At 33.1% G+C, this 21,189-nt stretch overlaps 4 protein-coding genes across 5 annotated transcripts; 1 reads left to right on the top strand and 3 right to left on the bottom strand.

Moving 5' to 3' along the window:
* The first annotated feature begins 2,421 nt into the window (after positions 1-2,421).
* LOC107932626 (probable galacturonosyltransferase 12) lies at positions 2,422-10,346 on the top strand. Its single transcript, XM_041086972.1, is given in 7 exon segments — positions 2,422-2,797; positions 8,401-8,456; positions 8,587-8,742; positions 8,828-9,293; positions 9,296-9,417; positions 9,516-9,818; positions 9,897-10,346. Coding segments are annotated over 7 exon segments (1,602 nt in total). The 5' UTR covers positions 2,422-2,583; the 3' UTR covers positions 10,182-10,346.
* On the bottom strand, positions 8,709-12,270 carry LOC107932627 (uncharacterized). The gene is made up of 4 exons (XM_016864686.2): positions 11,187-12,270; positions 9,891-10,778; positions 9,495-9,769; positions 8,709-9,245 (listed from the first exon to the last, which is right to left on the bottom strand). Exons 1-2 carry the CDS (start codon positions 12,155-12,157, stop codon positions 10,712-10,714), a joined length of 1,038 nt encoding a protein of 345 aa, XP_016720175.1. The 5' UTR covers positions 12,158-12,270; the 3' UTR covers positions 8,709-9,245; positions 9,495-9,769; positions 9,891-10,711.
* A 277-nt stretch (positions 12,271-12,547) lies between these two features.
* Positions 12,548-16,032, bottom strand: LOC107932631 (transcription factor ILR3). Of its 2 annotated transcripts, XM_016864693.2 has the most exons (5): positions 15,617-16,032; positions 14,124-14,186; positions 13,501-13,578; positions 13,251-13,413; positions 12,548-13,097 (listed from the first exon to the last, which is right to left on the bottom strand). In XM_016864693.2, exons 1-5 carry the CDS (start codon positions 15,754-15,756, stop codon positions 12,825-12,827), a joined length of 717 nt encoding a protein of 238 aa, XP_016720182.1. In that variant the 5' UTR covers positions 15,757-16,032; the 3' UTR covers positions 12,548-12,824. The 2 variants fall into 2 exon arrangements, with proteins under 2 accessions (XP_016720182.1, XP_016720183.1); XM_016864694.2 differs by lacking the exon at positions 13,501-13,578 and having other exon boundaries at positions 15,617-15,969.
* Positions 16,033-18,551: 2,519 nt separating this feature from the next.
* On the bottom strand, positions 18,552-20,194 carry LOC107932615 (thioredoxin-like protein CXXS1). The gene is made up of 3 exons (XM_016864675.2): positions 20,038-20,194; positions 19,753-19,875; positions 18,552-18,886 (listed from the first exon to the last, which is right to left on the bottom strand). Exons 1-3 carry the CDS (start codon positions 20,137-20,139, stop codon positions 18,728-18,730), a joined length of 384 nt encoding a protein of 127 aa, XP_016720164.1. The 5' UTR covers positions 20,140-20,194; the 3' UTR covers positions 18,552-18,727.
* Positions 20,195-21,189: the final 995 nt, after the last annotated feature.

The raw sequence follows: 21,189 nt of genomic DNA, 5'->3' as shown, positions 1-21,189 counted from the left end.
TTATAATAAATTTAAAAAATGAAATAATATAAGTAAAATATTTAGTAATTCTATTATGATATAATTTAAATTTGTTTGAATGTGATTAATTAGAACCCATCATAATTATATAATACAAATTAAATGAGAAAAATAATCAAAATATTAAATTACATGAAAATAATATAAAAAAAAAACTTATTATCGTGTGATGGTTTTCATAAAATAATATAACATTGACAATGGTTATGACTATTGAGAAACACACAGAGTTATATGATTCAAAAGTAGTAGTGTACATTTTACCATTTCATAAATTCATAAGAAAGGAAGGAAAGAAGGATGATATATTTGTATTATCTTTAACATAAGTGTAACTATTTTATATTTTGTTTTACAGAGTGATCCAAATTAGAGAATGATTTGTGCTTAAATTTATTTCGTGAGTTGATTTAAATAAATAAATAAAACATCATATATTCTTAAATTGTTTATATATTTATAATTAAATAAAATAAGTTTGATATTTATAATAATCATTTAATTATAACTCTAAATTCATATTTATAATTAAATAATTAACTTTCTTTCCTTCCTCATGAAATTCTGCCTACACAAGTTGAATAAAAGTTGAAAGTGTGGTAGGTGGTGTTTGACCAGCTGATGTAAATTTATAGCATTCTTCTTATGATATTAGGTGATGTTATAGTTTTCATGCATCATATTAACAAAGTTTTGTTACAAGGAAACATTAACGTTTTCCTATCATCACCTCATTTACTTAAGTTAATACCATACTAATTATACATCTACTTAATTAATTCTCACATTTCCATAATTAATAATATACACACCTTCAAGCCAATTCATTTTGAAAATCTTACTATTTTTATCTCCTAAAATACATTAAATACCAAAATATTAAAACATTGAAATCCTGACTAAACTAAAACTCAGTCAAGATTTTGGCCAGTGAATGTTTTAATACCAAAAAAAATAAAAATGAAGTAGATGTTGCTGAGTTTTCATTCCAACAACCAAACTCCCTTTGATTCATACCCCCAGGTGTTAGAGAATGTCATTTTCCTTTCAGAAATTCTGTACTGTCAAAAAAAAAAAGCTTAAATATGTTGTCAATCCTTGTACGTTTGGTCGAATTTGAAATTTAATCATTGCATCTTAAATTTTAAAGCTAATTCAATTAATTTTATTTTAATTATTAGCATTAACAGTATTTTCCGTCAAGGTTTTTTTTTTGGCATTTTGATTAAATTATTTTGACAAAATGAATATGTTGTTGACAAATTTTAACTAAAAATATAAACTAAATCAGAAAATAAAATAATTTTAAGTTTTAAGTTTTAAGTTTTAAAATATAAAATTAATCTAAATTTTTATCAAAATATCATAACTCTTTATTGAATATTAACAATCATATCAAACATTAATAAATTATCTCTTCTTAAATTTATATTAGCCTGATAATGAGCAACTCTATTTCCCAATTGGCGTAGAAAGAGCAATGATGCCATGCCCTGCACATTATTCACCTAAAATAGAATAATCTAATGTATTTTGCCTTTTTTTAATAAATTGATTTATTTAGGTCAAATTTTATTATTAGTCCGTTGTGAATTACGTTTTTATACTTAATTTAATTATTTTTAGTTATTACACTTTTTTAAAATTTGAAAATTTAATATTGACCCATATAGTAGCAATTAATTCATTAAGTTAAATTATTCTATTTTTAGAATCTTATATCGAAAACATATGATCACATATGTAATGCAATGTGAAGTTGTTATTTCCACAAAATACCCAAAAAAGTCACACTATTTTAGTTAATTAATTCAATGACCAACGTTTGAGAAATGAATGAAATTTCAAAATTCGAAAAAGTGTAAAAATTAAAAATGATCAAAATGGAGAATACAAACTAAATCCATAACTTACACATAGTAGGGGACTAATAGGATAATTTGGCATAACGAATTTAACTGTTATTACTAAAATTTTAAAATTGAAAAGTGTAAGAATTAAAATGACCAAATTATAATACAAGAACTAAATTCATATCTTACTAATAAAACAGGGACTAATAGTAGAAATTGACCATTTATTTATGGATGTAACCAGTAATAACGTAAACCTTCATGTGCAGGCAAAGCTAAGTAACACCAAACAAAAGAAAATTTTTTTTCTTTGAAGTTTCTATTTTTGATGATCTCTCAACTCCCCTACTTGAAAACCAAGCCAAACCTCCAAACTTCAACAAGAACAAAGTCCCATGTCTTTTTCTCTTTTAACAACCCCCCCCCCCTTCTTCTTAAACTTACTACTCCCATGGCTTTGTGTATATTATATATTTAGCCTCTATGTTAAGCAAGGTTAGGTAACTGACAGCTACAATTTAAAACACACCCCTTTCAAATGCTTCCTTTTTACACCATTTCCTTACTTGCCTCTTTTCATCCCTCCTCCTTCTTCACCTCCGTCTCCATACCATTTCCCTAATCAACTGTTAGAGGATCATCCCACAGGCTTCTTTTTGTTTGGTGTTTTGGTTCTTTGGGTTTTTTTTTTAACACAAGATATTAAACCATGCAGCTTCATATCTCGCCAAGTTTGAGACATGTAACAGTACTTCCAGGGAAAGGTGTTAGAGAATTCATCAAAGTGAAGGTTGGTTCCAGAAAGGTTTCTTATCGGATGCTTTTCTACTCACTTCTCTTCTTCACATTCCTTCTCCGCTTTGTCTTCGTTTTGTCAACTATTGATAGCATTGATGGAGATCATCCCAAGTGTTCCACCATTGGTAAGCTTTCCTTGTCTTCTATTAAAATTCAAGTTCCAATGTTGCAGATATCAGATAAATAAACAAAAAAACCTGGAAAAAATTTCATATAGGATTATGTTACTAGTAACATGAATTTTTGTTGGATAAAATGGCAGCAACAACCAAACAATGAAACACTAAGAGCATAAGCTCTTCAAACAGCAAGCAGAAAAACACAAAGCATCAAGAGCATAAGCTCTCGGTTAACAAGCAAAAGGGAAAAAAAAATGTTTGATTGAAACCGAATGATAATACCATTTTCATTTCATTTCAAAATATAGAGTTACAAAAGTGGAATGTTTACCTAACAATTTCCACTAAATTTGGCAACTTGCCAATTAATAATTAAAAAGATGAAAGCATATTAGTTATCATTATGAAAGCATATTAGCTATCATTATGTTGTTTCAATTATAGCTATCATTATGAAACCAAGTTGCACACCAACTTGTTTCAATTACAAAAGATTACAAATATTAAAAATAAACAAAATAAACAAAATAAACAAAATGCACCAAGTTGCTCCTTTGTTGCTTTACAGTCCATGTTCAACACTCCTCCTTGGACTGTAGGCAACAAACACCAATTGATTTCCTTAGAAATTCAAACCTGATTGTGCCAAGAGGCTTTGTCAAAATGTCAGCCAATTGATCTTGTGAGCTGCAATGTATTAGACTCACTTCTTTGGATTGGACAACTTCTCGAACAAAGTAAAACTTGAGCTTAAAATGTTTGGTTTTGCCATGAAAAACAGGATTTTTAGAGATGGCAACTGCTGACTGGTTATCCACCAAAATTTCAGTAGGCTCGAGCTGTTCTTCATTCAAATCACATAGCAACTTCCTAAGCCAAATGGCTTGATTAACTGCTGCAGCTGCTGCTATGTATTCGGCTTCAGCAGTAGACTGAGCAACAGTTTGTTGCTTCTTTGAACTCCAACTGAAAACTCCCGAACCAAGTGTAAAGAAGTAGCCTGAAGTACTTCTCATATCATCAACTGATCCACCCCAGTCACTATCTGAGTAGCCAGTTAATTTCAGCTCACTTCCTTTCTTGAACATTACACCAAACTTCAAAGTACCTTTGACATACCTGAGTATTCTCTTTGCTGCTTTCAAATGAGTTGTATTGCAGCTGTGCATGAATCTAGACAGTAGACGAACTGAATGCATAAGGTCAGGTCTGGTTGCTGTCAAGTAAAGTAAACATCCAATCAGGCTTCTATACTCCTTTTCATCTACATTTTCTTCATTTCCAAAGCTGCTTAGTTTCTCTCCCACAGCTAATGGTGTGCTCACTGGTTTGCTGTTTTCCATATGAAACTTAGTGAGAATTTTCAAGGCAAATGCATGCTGGCTGATAAAAATGCCTTGATCAGACTGGTCTACTTCCATACCAAGGAAGTAAGTCATGATTCCCAAGTCTGTCATGTCAAACATGTCTTGCATATTCTTCTTGAACTCCTGAATCAAATCGACCCTACTTCCAGTCACTAATAGATCATCTACATATATTGAGACAATCAGCAAAGTCTCATCTTTGGACTTCTTTATAAACAAAGTTGGCTCACTCAAACTTTTCTCGAAATTGAGCTTAGACAGGTAAGCATCTATCCTGTCATACCAGGCTCGAGGAGCCTGTTTTAGTCCATAGAGTGCCTTCTTCAGCTTGTAAACCTTGTCCTCCTTTCCTTGGACTTTAAATCCATCAGGCTGTTCAACATAAATCTCCTCTTTAAGGAAGCCATTCAGGAAAGCTGACTTGACATCAAGCTGATGGACCTTCCACTGTTTCTGTGCAGCCAAAGCAAACAGGAGCTTTATGGTGTCCAGCCTTGCTACTGGAGCAAATGTCTCCTCAAAATCAATGCCAAACTGTTGATTGTACCATTTCACCACAAGCCTTGCCTTGTGCTTGTTCAAAGAGCCATCAGCATTGAATTTGGTCCTGAAAACCCATTTGACACCTATGACCTTCTTCTGATCAGGTCTGTCTACCAGATCCCAAGTGTCATTCTTAGGGATCATGTCGATTTCAGCCTCCATAGCCTTCTTCCAGCTCTTGCTTCTTGCAGCTTCTTCATAGCTTGAAGGCTCAACAATGGACACATTGCATCTTTGGTAGATATCAGCAATAGACCTGGTCCCTCTCACAGGAGTATCATCTACATTGGCATTACTGACTTCATTTTCTGCCAATTCCAGATTGTTGTCAATCTGCTCTTCTTCAAACTGACTTGTGTTAGAGCCATCTAGACTCCAAAACCTTCCTTCATCGAATTTGACATCCCTGCTTACCAAAATCTTCTTGGTTGAAGGATCAAATACTCTGTAGCCCTTCTTGCAGCTACTGTAGCCAACAAATATACCAGGAACTGATCTCTTCTCAAGCTTGGTTCTTCTTTCTGCAGGGACAAGTACAAAACACATGCAACCAAACACTTTTAAATGGGAAACTGTTGGTTTAATATCATACCATGCTTCAAAAGGAGTTTTATCATTTAAAGCATGTGTTGGCAGCCTATTGAGCAGGTACACTGAGGTGTTGACACCTTCAGCCCAAAAAATGTTTGGAAGCTTGCTTTGAAACAACAAACACCTGGTCATGTTCATCACTGTTCTGTTCTTCCTTTCACATACTCCATTTTGCTGAGGAGTATACACTGTGGTCAATTGATGATGAATCCCAGCCTGCTCACATAGCTTCTGAAATCTTTCAGACAAGTATTCAGAACCATTGTCTGTCCTCAAGGCCTTAATCCTGCAGCCTATTTGATTTTCTGCCAATGCCTTGAACTTTCTAAAAACTTCAAACACTTCTGACTTTTGTTTCATGAAATAAACCCAGCAAAATCTGGTCAGATCATCAATAAACAGTATAAAATACTTACTGCCATTCAGTGAAGGAGTCTTCATTGGTCCACAGACATCTGAGTGCACCAATTCAAGTCTTTCTCGAGCCCTCCATGCTTGGTTTACTGGAAAAGGCAACCTGGCCTGTTTACCAAGCTGACATACTTCACAAACAGACTCATTTGCATCAACTTTAATCATGTCCTCTGTCAAACTCATCTTGTGCAGCAAATTGAGTGACCTGAAATTGACATGGCCAAATCTTCTATGCCACAGATCAGCATTGTCAACTGAACTTGTATAGGCTCTTCTCTCAAGTTGGCTCACATCCAACATAAAACACCTATCTGCCATGGGTGCTGAAACAACTTCTCTACCAAGAATATCATTAATAACACAAGAATCATTCTTGAAAACTAGAGAGTAGCCTTTCTTAACCAGCTGACCTACACTAAGTTGATTTTGATCTATTTCAGGTACATAAAGCACATCTGAAATAACCTTGTTACCTAAACTAGTGTTGATCACAACATCACCTCTGCCTTTAGCTTCAATCAGATTCCCATTGCCTATTCTGACCTTTGAAGCAAAACTCCTGTCAAGATCCTTGAACAGGCTCTCATTTGATGCCATGTGATGTGAGCAGCCACTATCCACAAGCCAACTGCATTTGGATTTGCTTGTGGTTGTAGAACATGAGGCAGTGAAGACATGCTCCTCCTGAGCTTGAAGATCTTCAGTAGTTTTGGCTTGTACTGGCAGAGTTTGTGACTTTTCTTGATTTCTACAAATCTTTTCATGATGACCATACTGCTTGCAGCTCTTGCATTGGATGTCTGGTTTGTTCCAGCAATACTTCTCCAAATGGTTAGTCTTCTTGCAGTGAACGCATGGTGGAAACCTCCTTCTACCGACATCTTTCTTTGATCTTTCCCTCTTTTCAAACCAAGGCTTCTTAGCTTTCTGACTTGAGCTGGAGCCTTCTCTGACCTTTGCTTGAAAAGCACCTTCAGGACTTTCCTCCTGCCTACTTGCTCTTCTCTGCTCAAGTGCATAAAGTGAGTTAACCAACTCAGACAAAGAAATGGTTGTGAGATCTCTCGAGTCCTCCAATGAGGAGATTTTTGACTTAAATCTTTCAGGTAAGGTGGTAATAACCTTCTCAACAACCCTGCTGTCACTGAAATCTTCTCCAAGGAGTCTAATATTATTGACAGTAGCCATAATCCTATCAGAATATTGCTTGATAGTTTCTGACTCATTCATCTTCAAATTTGCAAACTCCCTTCTAAGATTAATTACTTGTTGCTGCCTTGTCTTGTCTGATCCCATGAACTCCTCTTTCAGCTTGTCCCAAGCTTGTTTGGGTGAGTCACAGGCCATGATGCGAGTAAAAATTACATCAGACACTCCATTCTGTAGGCAGGCCATGGCTTTATGCTTCTTGGCTCGCTCCTCACCATGTTGCTTGATCTGAGCAATGGTTGGATTTGCTCTCAATGGTAGTGGCTCGACATCATTTTCAACTGCACTCCACAGATCAAGTGCTTGGAGGTAAGTTTTCATTTTAACTATCCAAATGTGGTAGTTTTCTCCAGCAAAAATTGGTGGTGGAGGAGGTGCAAAGCTCATGTTGCTGAAACTGATTTTGCAGAAGCAAAACTGACTTTGTTTTGAAAACTAAAACAAAACCACAAAGGTCCTCAAAGATAGGATGCTCTGATTACCATTTGTTGGATAAAATGGCAGCAACAACCAAACAATGAAACACTAAGAGCATAAGCTCTTCAAACAGCAAGCAGAAAAACACAAAGCATCAAGAGCATAAGCTCTCGGTTAACAAGCAAAAGGAAAAAAAAATATGTTTGATTGAAACCGAATGATAATACCATTTTCATTTCATTTCAAAATATAGAGTTACAAAAGTGGAATGTTTACCTAACAATTTCCACTAAATTTGGCAACTTGCCAATTAATAATTAAAAAGATGAAAGCATATTAGCTATCATTATGTTGTTTCAATTATAGCTATCATTATGAAACCAAGTTGCACACCAACTTGTTTCAATTACAAAAGATTACAAATATTAAAAATAAACAAAATAAACAAAATAAACAAAATGCACCAAGTTGCTCCTTTGTTGCTTTACAGTCCATGTTCAACAATTTTATACTTAAATATATATATGTACAATATATCACTAAACTTGAAAACAATATTCTTTTAAAGCAACTCCGATGTATGAGTTTTTTAACATAAAATTTGTTATCTGATGTGCTTTGAAAATGCCGAAGCCGGCATTGTGATTTCTATGATTATCCATAGCCAAAGAGAGAGAGAAAGAAAAAAAATTTTGAGAGATGTAGATGGAAAATCTTAGTTGACAATATACAAAGTGATATAGCTGCATTTAAAAAAGTGCCCTTGATTTGCCATCATATTTATTTAGGATATCTTTGTGTATGATATATATATATTATATATCAATGTATGTATGCATGCCTATGCTCACTTCCTATAGATCACCATTAAGCATGTGAAAGTACTTTAGATATTATTTCTTCCTGTAGATTGTCGGTTAATTAACAGTTTTTGTTTTCGCCACCTAATCCTTAGAAGAAAAAAACCAATACATAAACACTTCATACAAGTATAGTAAAGCAATAATAATGACAAGATATTTGGTTTTTTTTTTAATTAATTGCTGATTTTTTATTTATTTATGGTAGGTTGCTTGGGAAAAAGAATAGGACCAAGGATCTTGGGAAGAAGGATAGAATCAAATGTAAATTCCTACTCTCATTCTAGTTATTAACAACTTATTTTCATTAAAATATTTGCTTTTCTTTTCGAATAATTGTTTTTATTATTGTTGTTCTTTGCTTAAGTAATGAGGTTGAGGTTTATTGCAATAGGTCCCAGAGGTGATATACCGAATCCTAGAAGAACCAGTAAGCAAAGATGAAGTACTAGGAAAAGCTGATGTTCCTCAGACATTACAAGAGTTTATGTCTGAAATGAAACAAAGCAGATCAGATGCAAAAGCCTTTGCTCTAAGGCTTAGAGAAATGGTATTATTCAATTGAATACATATATTGTAGTTAATTAATGAAGATATCATTGGAGCTAATGTACAATTTGGCATTTGTTTTTCAGATAGTTCTACTTGAACAAAGAACCAGAACAGCCAAAATCCAAGAATATTTGTATCGCCATGTAGCATCGAGCAGCATACCGAAACAGCTTCATTGCTTAGCACTAAAGCTAGCCAATGAACACTCCAACAATGCAGCCGCTCGCCTCCAACTCCCTTCAGCCGAACTCGTCCCGGCCCTTGTCGATAACTCTTACTTCCACTTTGTCCTTGCCTCAGATAATGTGCTTGCAGCCTCGGTCGTCGCGGCATCCCTTGTTAAAAACGCGTTACGCCCCGAAAAATTCGTGCTCCACATTATAACAGATAGGAAAACTTACTCCCCTATGCAGGCCTGGTTCTCATTGCATCCTTTAGACCCTGCTATAATTGAGGTCAAGGCTTTGCATCAATTCGATTGGCTTTCAAAAGGGAAGGTTCCTGTTTTGGAAGCAATGGAAAAAGATCAAAGAGTAAGGTCACAGTTCAGAGGGGATCATCTGCAATCGTAGCGAATAACACTGAGAAGCCTCAAGTTATCGCCGCGAAACTACAAGCACTCAGTCCTAAGTACAACTCCTTGATGAATCACATTCGGATACATTTACCAGAGGTAATAAATGAACTACTTTTGTTAGTTTAAGTAGATGGAAAGGGAAGATATAGTGACAAGTAGTAAATGGCCTTTACTCAGCTCCGTTTTCTTTGCAGTTGTTTCCGAGCCTTAACAAGGTAGTCTTCCTAGACGATGACATCGTGATTCAAACCGATCTTTCACCTCTGTGGGACATCGATATGAATGGAAAAGTTAATGGAGCAGTGGAGACATGTAGGGGTGAAGACTCATTCGTCATGTCGAAGCGGTTCAAAAGCTATCTCAACTTCTCCCATCCTTTGATCGCAAAGAATTTTGACCCTAACGAATGTGCATGGGCATATGGCATGAACATTTTCGATCTCGAGGCCTGGAGGAAGACAAATATTAGCCTCACGTACTATCACTGGCTTGAAGAGGTAATATATATACATATATACACTTTGATTTTAGTATATATCAGATAAAATAGGGATTAATTTCAATTGTACCTGCAGAATTTCAAATCAGACCTCAGTTTGTGGCAACTAGGAACGTTACCCCCTGGTTTAATAGCATTCTATGGGCATGTTCATGTGATTGATCCATTTTGGCACATGTTGGGATTGGGGTACCAAGATAATACAACATTAGCTGATGCTGAGACAGCTGGGGTCATCCATTTCAATGGCAGAGCAAAGCCTTGGCTCGACATAGCCTTCCCTCAACTCCGACCATTGTGGGCTAAGTACATCGATTTCTCGGATAAGTTCATAAAGGGATGTCATATTAGAGCTTCTTAACAAAGACATTTTGAGAGTATATAGTGAGTGACGATAATGATGATAAAAATATACATGTTTGTATATGAGAAAGAAGATAAGTGGGAGAGAGTTCTTTGCAAATTCAAGGCCTTACAATACAGATTCTGAAAATCATAACACCAACAGGCTTCTGCTCTTTTTATATTTTTTTTCTCAAACTGTTCTTCCCTTATGATGATCTCTCTTTTTCTCTAATTTCATACTGTATTGAGATAAAATATTAAAGCTTGCAAATATACCTGGTATTAACCAACTAAACATGAAATTAGATAATGAAAACTGTGATATTTATTAATAAAAGAAAAATCATAATAAGAAAGGCTGAGGTTTGTGATTTTACATGGGAACCACAAAACCTGTAATGTAAGTCAATACTGAATTATTAATTATCAATTGAATAAGCAAAGCTGCATTTTGGATATTCATAAGTGGGTGGTGAGCTATAACATCAAGTTGAAGGATTCAACCATCAAACACCAACTAGTATAACAGGTTGCTGCCTTTTTGAGCTACAAGGCAAGTTTACCTGCTTGATATGTCCATGTCACTACATATATGTATGTCAGCATTGGAGATCTGCAATTTTTAATTGATATTTAGCAACGACTTTATTGTCAATATTCCAAATCCTTTTTTATTCACCAAAAAACTGAAATAAATTTGTTAATCAAATTGAAAAAATATTCTCATTGTCCACTTTGCCAATGACACCATTCTTTTCATATTTCTACTCCCTATGTCCATTTCTGACAGCAAACCTCCATATCCAGGGAATTGAAGGGATAGGAAAATTCTTATACCAAAATACACACAAAAGAAATAATTAATCTCAATGAATGTAGAAAAAGTATATGAGAAAATCAAAATCAGAGAAGAACATATTCAATAAAACTAGTAGTAGTAAGTAGACAGCAAGCTACTCATGCATGGGAAAGCTCAATAGATAAGCCCTGTAAAACTTGGAAAATTTTCAACTAAACTTACTTTTTTCCTGTAACATTAGAGACCAAATCCCTCAAGAACTTGGCAGATTTTGTAATGGGAGAATTAATAGCCATCAAATTATACAACACATTCTCAACTTCCTCAATGCCTGGTCTTGATTTGAACCTTGAAACTACCTTCAATTCACCATCTTCTTCAACGAGGACTGACCATTGCTCTCCACTCAAAACCCCATCTGTCACACACTTGAAAACCATTCCTTTCCTTTTACTCAAAACACCCCTGACTTCTAAGCCCATAAATGAATAGATCACTTCAAAAGATCCTACAAATCCTTTCAAATCACCAAAGTCATTCTCTTCCTCAGAACCCCATTTAGGATTGAAAATCACCAATGGCTTTGGATACAAGCTGTCAGCTATTGCTTTGATAAGAGCAAGCTGCGATGGCTCAGGGGCCAAAAAGACAGCTACATCTGAAGGACTCAAAATTCTATTATTTTTGCTAACTGAAGGTAAGTCAATATGTTCAATATGGCTCAACGAGGAGGATGATTCAAAAGCTTGAATTCCAGCTTCTTTTAAACGAACATCAGGCCAAAGAACTAAAATCTCAACTAAAGAACCTTTCCTTTTGAGTGACATATCTTTAAAGATGTCTAGAGCTAGTTGAACTAGAGATGATGGAGAATCATCAACGAGTGGGATTTCAACTTGAAACCTGGGTTGTTTTAGCTTCTTGAGCTTGCCTACTAGCTTGGGATTGTTGAGAGGCTTCTCCAAGCAGGTGGAAAGGCATGTTTTGGATTGGAGAATGGCTTCTTCTCTGGATGAGGGAGGTGTAGAAGGGGAAATAAGTGATGCATGTAGTGTTAGAGTGGGGAACTTGTGGTTGTAGGAGGCATTTGGGTTGATGAAAGAGAGATGGGAATGATAGTTTGGGTGCGTGGGAGAGAATGGTATCTGGGTTTTAGAGGTTTGAAGATGAAGTTTGAGAAAATTGGATGCCATATCTGTAGGTGTATTGAATTTTGATACTTTGAGCAGAGGTAGTTGAAAGATGTGTAAAAAGATAAGGTATGATGGGCATTTTGCAGCCTTACAAGAAAAAGGAAAATCAAACATTATCAAGAAGTGGGATTTCAGAACTGAAAATAATAATAGTAATAAACGGTATCTTTAATTAAAATATTAATTAGGTCTTTTTTATTTATTTCCTGAATAATAATTAAGTTTTTAATTATTAACATAAAATTTGCATTAAATATTAACATTTTTTGTTTATTTATTTCCCTATTTAACTCTTTTATTAAAAAGATGGGTATTAATAAATAAGAATTAATATTTGTAAAACAAAAAAAATTGAATGTTGTTAAATTAGACATTAATATGCTCTTAATAGAAGCAAAGTAAAATCAATTATAAAAATTGAGCACAAAACAAATTGTTTTGCAGACATGAGTACCTAGCCTTAACCTAGAACACAGAGAAACAAAGGTTGCCAGATTAACTTATTAGAAATTTACATGTGATTACCAGCACCAAATCGTAGGAGTACAATGACAGTCACCCAACAAAGCCAGTTAGAAAAACTTCAGTGAAATCTAAACAGCCCAGAACATTAACTTATACCCTTGATTGCATCAAAATGCAACCCCAATCATTGTTGGTTGCCAACTTAGGCAACCGGAGGGCGGAGGACATGGTCCTGTGAAGTATCCACTGCTGCAGGCGGCATGAACTGCCACATTGCAACTCCAGGATAGCCAATGAGAGGTACCAACTTGTTCCCAGGAGCTTGACCCGGAGCCGCAGCAAATGCAGCAGGGATTGCTGGTGGTGCGGGCGGCATGAAGCTAGGTTGTGCATTCATTGCTTTGAGTTGCTGCTCCAGCCTTTCTTTCTCTGCCTTCAGCCTTTGCTTTTCGTCACGAAGCTCATTCTTTTCAGACTAAAAAGAGAAAGTCCAGTTTAATATGATGCAGTGGATATAATTGATACTTCTTTAATTATTTTAACAACACCAGCAGTTTCCAAATATAAAATTGCATGCTAAAGATTCCGACTTTCTTTTATGCAAAAAAGACACTTAAAGCAGCCTCACCTTCAACTCTTTAATCCTTTCCTGTAGACTAGTATTTGAATCCTTCAATTTCTGGGCTTCACCTCGTAACTGGGTCACCATTCGGACAGCATCAATCAAAATAGCAGACTTATCAGTTTTGGGAGGCCTTCCAGGTTCCAAAATAGAACCCAACTCCATAAACCTGTTATTACGCAATTTTGAAACATTGACGCTTGGAAGGGGAAAAAAGCAAAGCAAAGAAAAGGAAAAAGAAGACAGATGCAAGTACTTGTCATTTAGCCTATCTCTACGCAATTTCTCCCTACATGCTTTGGAGCTAGATGCATTGCATGATTCGGATCTAACCCTGCAACAGAAATGGAATAAGAGATGAGATTCCTCTGATATTAAACTCGTGTCAGGTCAGTTTGCTTTTGTAATTGAAACAATTCTAGATTCAGAGTCAATTATGTCAATAATATAACAGAAGGAATATTGAAAAGATTCTCAAGCTCATGCTACATCTAAATAATTTCATTGAAGGACATGAATTGCTGCATACTTGACGAACTATATTGTATCGCAGCAGGTTAAAAGCTAAGATAAATGGAAATGCTTTATCTCCTCAAAAGTAAATGCCCCTTTTTCATGGTTACACAAATGCCCCTATGTATTTTTACTTTTTGTCTACTCAATATCTCATGGCCTAAAAAGTTTGGAATATTTTTATATTATTCCTTTAGTAAAGATATTCTAAGCCCCAAAGAAGTGTCCACTGATTAAATGTTTTTCCAAAACACAGATATGAGGGAATAAGTGAGGAAGTGGAACGGGTGATATATATTTTAATTCTTTTTAGAAAAAATTATTACCAGATCATAAAGAGCTTGAAAAGACAGAACAGAAGATTACCTCTTCTTTGAACCAGATTCCTTGAGACCGTCTGAATCTCCAAATGAGCCATCAATTTCCACACTAGGAACATATCATAACCAACAATAAAGAAAAATTACAAGATAGGAGAAAGAAACGCAGCAAAATATCCAAGTCAAAAGGTACAAGATCCGCTACCCCCGCCCCCCCCCGGGTGCCCCCTCTAGCTTGCCAATAGTATTGAAGTATGACATTTCAGCCAAGGTTAAATGAAAACAAACAAAGAATTGGAAGATCTAAAACTGGAATGAAAGTTATAAATGTGCCAAAATTAAAATCCCAAAACACATAAAGATAATAATGGCGACATCTGCTTACATTATAAGCCATTTCAGAACCAAGGTTTCTCGGTGTGGTGGACAAAGCACAAAACACAGGAGCACATGGGAGTGAGGACCACTGAACAAAGACCACAATTAGGCTCCCACTGACCTATTCCAAAATGTTAGTCAAGACACACTCCTACCCTCCCAATGGATCAGAATTCCAATTCCATAAATATCTCAAAGACTCGAGAAGCACAGAATAAAATCCCATATTCAGTAAAAAGAATAAGCCTAATGAAGTGCACATCAACACTGCTATTGCACAGTAACATGCTGCAAAGGAACAAGCCTACAGCAACCTCAGCCCTCAACAGCTCCAGTTTGCAACAAATTTTGTTTCCAGATTTTTTTCTCTTCTGTTTTTTTTTTTTTTTTTTTGGGGGGGGGTTAAGGATTTTTACAAAACATGGTTACTCAACCAATTCTACTTCCAAATTCCAATAATAACATTGCTTTGGTTTCAAAGAGAAGTTAGACCACAAAACCCGGTACATGAAAAATTGTATTTAAGGTTTAAAACACAAAATCCTTTCAGACCAAGCAGTTAATAGAATGTATGATACATGAGAACATGAATAAAAAATGGACACAAAACCACATCTCTCAACATAGGAGCATTCAATAAATGCGATTTCAAGTATTACAACATACAAACAAACAGCACAGTCTTGAGCAAATGCAAGACTTAACAAGCTACTTGAAACATAGTGCCTCCTTGTCTAGTTCAGAGAATCTAAACCGTTGGCTAAGATGAAGCATAGTTGAAATTTATCAATCCTCAGCACTAGATTTTCAGAAAAAATAAAATAAACTAATAACCTTTTTAAATAACAATCTAACAATAAAAATCCTTAAAAGAACTAAGTTCACGAATCTAAGATAAAAACCCAAACATTTTACATAATTTACTCTTAAAAAAGATATACTGCCCACACACAAAAATCTCATAACTTCTCCAAGAAAACAGGTGCAAAATCGAAACTTTAAGAAAATTTCCACGAAACCCAATCATATGAAAACAAAACCAAATCCCCATACGGTTAAAATAATCCCACAAGGCCAAACAATCAAATAAATAAATCTCAAAACCCTAATCTAAAATAAGAAAAAATAGGGAGAAAAGGCAGAGATTTCCCAGGAGGATACCTGACAACATTAGAAGGGGCGTCGATTGGCTGCGTAGACCAAGCAAAACCGGCATAAGGATCATCAGGGACAGGGATATCGTCGATCAAGGTAGCATAATCGAAGTGAGACCAATAATTGGAGTTTTCAGGGAACACCATTCTCCGCCAACTTTGATCTTGGCCGGAAAGATTGAAGTGTTAGGTTAGAAATTCCGGCTTTGAAGAAGGGTTTGTGAAGAGAGAAAATGAAGAAATGGGTGTGGGGGGAAGAATGGTGGAAAATGTTGGGGAATGGAGGTAGGTGGCAGGCAGACAGGCCTGTTCAATTGGAATATTTTATTTGGGCTTCAAAAGCTCAGTTGGGGGCAACTTAGCTCAAATTTTGATGGAAGCATGTATTTCATGTTTATTGCTCAATCGTTTTTCTGAGAAGTGTGTTTATTGTTCAATCATATCAATGTCTTGTATTTAAGATTTGTCTTTTCTTTCATGTAAACTTAAATCAATGTTTATTTATAAATGTATTTAAAATGTTTGTTTGGGTTTATTTATTAAAATTATGTGTTTCATATTTATTCGTTTAAGTTAAATGAACATATGTGAATACGTTCACGAGTAATATTTATGAATAACAACAAATAGATAATATAAATAATCTTTTAGATGTAAAATAGTCAAATATAAATATTAATAATTATAATCATACAAACTATAATAATTTTATTAATATATACTAATAAAATAATAAATAAAATTTAAATGATTTATTAAATGAGCTTTAAATGAACTTATTTATGAACTAAACCAGTTTTGTATAGGATTTTGAATCTAACTTTGATACCACATAATATCTTTTATTCAAATGATAGTCTTAACTAAAATCAAAACATAGTCAGGATAAAGATTAAAAACCATACTATTGTTGGAACTTGTTTTGATCTTTAGAAATGTGTTAAAGGTCTCGCTTTGAATTGGCTAAACTCTTCCTCTCTCTTTTTCCATAATCTTAATGGTGGCAATCAGTGGGGCGAGCCACCTCTTTTATTATTTATATTGGTTCTTTTTTGTGGGAGAGGGTTTTGGGTCCTCCAGCTATTTGTACCACACCAACAATATTATCGACAAAACTAAGCTCATTTGTATAGGTTATGTAATAATTTGAGTTTTACCGGTTTTCTTCATTCAATTTGTTCCCCAAACAAAAACAATCAGCAAAAGTTTAAATTAAGAATATTAAAAAAAAAACTGGCATAATTTGTGAATTTGATTATTATTATTATTTTTAGTTAAATTTGTTCATTAACCTTTTAATAATAATTAAATTACTTTTTTTAAATAAAAATTCTTTAATATGTTAGTGTGGCAGTCCATATTTACTTCTCAACAAATAATTTTAAAACCATAAAATCTTCAAAAAAAAATTAAAATTCGAAATTCAAGAAGAAATATAAAAAGCTCATAAAAATTTAATAAATTAGCATGGAGCATATGTGGATTGTCGTATGAGCTTTCATGTTTAAAAATGTAGCATTTTAGTTAGTATTTTCATTAAAAAAAACAATTCGACTTTTTTTTAAAATGTTAATAATCACTTTTTTTTAAAACGTTGAGTGTTAAATTTAACTAAAAAAATAAAATGACAAAAGATGTAAACATTGAGGACTAAATTTGATATTATGTCAAAAATATTCTCTAACATTTATACTTTTCAATATTTTTACAATTTTCTAGTTTATTTATAATTTTAAAATGGATGAATAGTTAAATTGAAAATTTTGAAATTAAATGCAAGTTTAATCATTAATGTTGATTTTATATAGTTTTAAATAATTTAATATAACAAATATGAGACATTTCTCAAACTATTGCACATGAAGAAACATACAAATTTACTTCCTTTTATTCCTTCAAACATATAATCAAAATACATCTTCAACTAGTTGAGATACAAGAGAAACAAATACAACCCAGATTCAAGGATGGGTTGCCATCATGCCATGCCCACATAAAAAATTGTAATTAGACCACTAGGTTCAAGTGTAGATTCATGTCACTCTCGTTTGACCTTCACTCTACATGGTGGTGCATAGTTTCATAAGATGCTTGACATGTGCTGTTTTTTCTTTGGACCCAAAAGCACAGTTGTCGATTGGTAACTTTTAGTGACCTTATTTATAAACTATCTAGGAAACGTGAATTTCATGTTTCTTGTACTATCACCTGTCTTCTTTTTTACTTTGAGGGTTATTTATTCAATTTTGATAGTAATGTTTTTACTTTTATTTTGTAAAATTATAAATATAAAATCATAAATTAATTTTTTATATTTTAAATAATTTAATTAGAATTGGAGAATAGGTTAAATATATATTCAAGATCTTTCAATACAATAGTTATATGATTATATGACAAGTGGGTCCTTTTATAGATAATTCCGTCTTCGAACTCGAGATTTTAGTCTTTTCATAGTAGTTCCCTCATTTACTGTGACTTGACTAATGACTAAACTCGCTTCATTGAAACCCTTATTGTGATGAGCATTTGTTGCTGCAGAATAAACCAATTTTAAAATAGGATAACATGCTCGATATGTCATGAGTTCTAGTATCATAAGTGTTTCTTCGTAGGAACGTCCACGAATATGATTAATTATTCTTCGTCTGATATATAATAATAATTCTATTTCTATTTAAAATTAATAATACGGTGAAATTTTATTAGTAAATTATTCTCTTATGTAAAAACAATAAATTTAAATAAAAAAGAACGAATTAATCAACATGTAACTAAATAAAGTTAGTACTTTAAGGTTGGACAAAACTTACGCTTGAATAATTCTTTTTATTATGATTATGACATTCATTAAAAATTATTTTTTATTTTTTTTTAAGAATAGAATATTTAAAAGCAAAGTTGTTTTCATAAGGCAAATATATAAAAAAATTGTCAAGTTATTTCACACGAAGAAACAAACTAATTATTTAATTACTTGCTTTTATGTCCTCAAACATAATCAAAATACAAATACAAATCTTCAATTAGAATTACAAGACAAACAAACCCAAACCCAAACCCAAACCCAAACCCACAAAAGAAGAAATTGAAAGGATTAAACCAAAAAAAACCACTTTTAAATAGAAATTTTAGAAGAACGAAACTGAGGAGTAAAAGCATCAACCATTTTCTTGATTTCATCAGGTTTGGCACCAACAAGCTTGTCAATCTGAGTTCCTTGCCTCATCAACAAAAATGTTGGCATTGCTGTGATTTCCATCTTGGATGCTGCCTCCTATTTAACATCCGAATATTTCACACATCCTTATTTAAGATTTTCATATAAATTTTATCTATAATAAAAATATGTGATGTTTGATATGTGAGAATTGTATTATAAGGACATACATTTTTCTATAATACTTACAATTTTATAAGACTAGATTATGGTACACTTAACTTCCACTATATGGTTCATTGGTTAAAGGTGTTCACTTTATATATATATATGGGCAAAAACAATTCTAACTAAAACGTCATTTGATTTTTATAGATTTTTTATTGAAATGGTAAAATTGAGAATTTGAAAATCTTGATATCTTAGATTCAAGCTTTTTTATAGGTTTTCTTTTTTATAAATTTATTTTTGGTTCAATTATTTTTGTTGATTTTAGGTAAAAAAAAAAACAAAATATCTCCATAATAATATTTTTCTAACTCATCAATTATTATTCAATTAACCCTAGCCACTAAGTCATTGAAAGAGGTAACGATAGCATAGATTAATAGTAATTTATATTTCCTAAATTCTTTAATTTTAATTCATTTTAGGACAACCTTACATCCTATACGTATTCAAATGCAAGCAAAAGTGAGAATCCTCACGCTTATCTATATGCAAATTGAGAGCAAAATAGATAGTAAGAACGATATCAAAAGTAGTTTAGCTTTGCCTGGAAACTTGTCAACTGTTTGTTATTTTTTTTTCATCGAAGTTGCTAAAATAAACCAATAAAACAGGTTTTACCGTAATAGACTAAAAAAAAAAATCAAAATGATATCATTTTCTTATTAACCAATTTATTAGTTGGTTATTTTTAAGGTTACTATATATGTGTGTATGATTGGAAAAAATGAGATAGTAGAAAAGGGCAACAATACCTTAACATCGTCCACATCCACAGAAAGAAACAAAATATCTTGGTAGCACAAGGCCAGTTCTTCAAAAAAAGGATTCATGGCCACTGAAGGCACGCACCAAGCTGCTGTAAAATGTACCATAACCTGCAAACCAAATAAGCATGCCAATTTCATAGCTTCAAATTATCAGTTTTGGACGGATAAGCATGCAAACATATATATAGGTTTCAGACATAAAGAAGCAAAAAAATTTGTAATCTCTTCTTTTATCTTCAAAAAATGTGGAGAGGGAAAAAGAAGGCATACAGGGCAGGCTTGATTGTTAGCCTGTGTGATGAAGAAATCCCAAGTGTGTTGTGAATTTATTTTCACAACTCTTGATTTCGGCTTCTTACTTTGCCTATCCATCCTCCCTCCTTTCTTTCTCTACTGGGATCAATTATATGTTTTCAATTTATAGAGGGATTTCTCTGATTTTTTATTATGTATTTGTTACTTTGAATATGATGGATATGTTTTGGACCCACTTTTGGGTTGCTACTCACTCTTTCATGCCTGGATTTGGATTTAGCTCCCTTTCCATCTTTATCCAATTTTATATTTATTCTACCATATCTTTTATTTATATATATAATTGAGGAAGGAACAAAAAAAGGTGAGTGTATTTTGAGTGTCTCTCCCAAGTTCAAGACTAACATTTAGCAACTGGTAGGCGATGTCTTGTCTTCTGTTCAATGTTCATTGTTTTTGTTCTTTGCTTTTAGACCTCAAAAACTTAATAAATTTATTTATCAGCTGAAAACATAAAATGTTAGTCATTGGTGTAATATTATTATATTTTTTAATCAATATTGGGAGAGTGATGAATAATTGAATATGATAGTGATTGAGCTAATGTAAATAGAGTATTCAATTTAGACTCGTGACATTAACTCAATTATAAAATTAATCAAAGAAAAATAATATCTATTTTTTCTTTCACTTTTCTCTCTTTTCTTTTTCTCTAGCTATAACAAAAAAAAATCTGCCTAATTAATTTTTCCATTAATTTTCACTTCTCTTTATTCTAAATATCTCATTGGTTATAAAAAAAATTACAACTCAATTTGTTTTTTATTCATGCTTATAAATAATAATAATAAATAACCATTTATATATATTTTTAATTTAATTAATTTTAATACTTCTTATTATTTTAAAACTCATCAAGTGAGTGTGATAGAATCCTAGATTTCTAGTGTGTGTGTACGTAATTACACAAATTAATTATTTTCTCGCTGAAAACAGTGACAAATTAAATTTATTTTCATGGAATGTTGATCTCAATTGTTTAAAAGGTTGTAATACTTGCATGTGAATGTCAGACACTACACGTCGAAAATATTGTATTTAAGCATTTTTTTTAAGGATTATTAAATTGTAATTTGGATTTTCATTTGTAAGCCTGTTAACGTGTTG

The sequence above is a fragment of the Gossypium hirsutum genome, chromosome D01 (assembly GCF_007990345.1).
Source record: "Gossypium hirsutum isolate 1008001.06 chromosome D01, Gossypium_hirsutum_v2.1, whole genome shotgun sequence".
Taxonomy (NCBI): Eukaryota; Viridiplantae; Streptophyta; class Magnoliopsida; order Malvales; family Malvaceae; genus Gossypium; species Gossypium hirsutum.
The sequence above is the reverse complement of the archived record's forward strand: the minus strand, read 5'-3'. Positions and strand labels throughout refer to the sequence as shown.

Excerpts from the sequence above, each read along its gene's own strand:
- LOC107932627 (XM_016864686.2), bottom strand. The coding sequence starts at position 12,157 with ATGGCATCCAATTTTCTCAAACTTCATCTTCAAACCTCTAAAACCCAG. Across the intron at positions 10,779-11,186 it reads TCTAATGTTACAGGAAAAAA|ATCTCCAATGCTGACATACA; the intron begins GTAAGTTTAGTT and ends TAAAAATTGCAG.
- LOC107932631 (XM_016864693.2), bottom strand. The coding sequence starts at position 15,756 with ATGGTGTTCCCTGAAAACTCCAATTATTGGTCTCACTTCGATTATGCT. Across the intron at positions 14,187-15,616 it reads GCCCCTTCTAATGTTGTCAG|TGTGGAAATTGATGGCTCAT; the intron begins GTATCCTCCTGG and ends ATATGTTCCTAG. Across the intron at positions 13,414-13,500 it reads AGAGATAGGCTAAATGACAA|GTTTATGGAGTTGGGTTCTA; the intron begins GTACTTGCATCT and ends GCGTAATAACAG.
- LOC107932615 (XM_016864675.2), bottom strand. The coding sequence starts at position 20,139 with ATGGATAGGCAAAGTAAGAAGCCGAAATCAAGAGTTGTGAAAATAAAT. Across the intron at positions 19,876-20,037 it reads CTAACAATCAAGCCTGCCCT|GTTATGGTACATTTTACAGC; the intron begins GTATGCCTTCTT and ends TTTGGTTTGCAG. Across the intron at positions 18,887-19,752 it reads TGGATGTGGACGATGTTAAG|GAGGCAGCATCCAAGATGGA; the intron begins GTATTGTTGCCC and ends GATGTTAAATAG.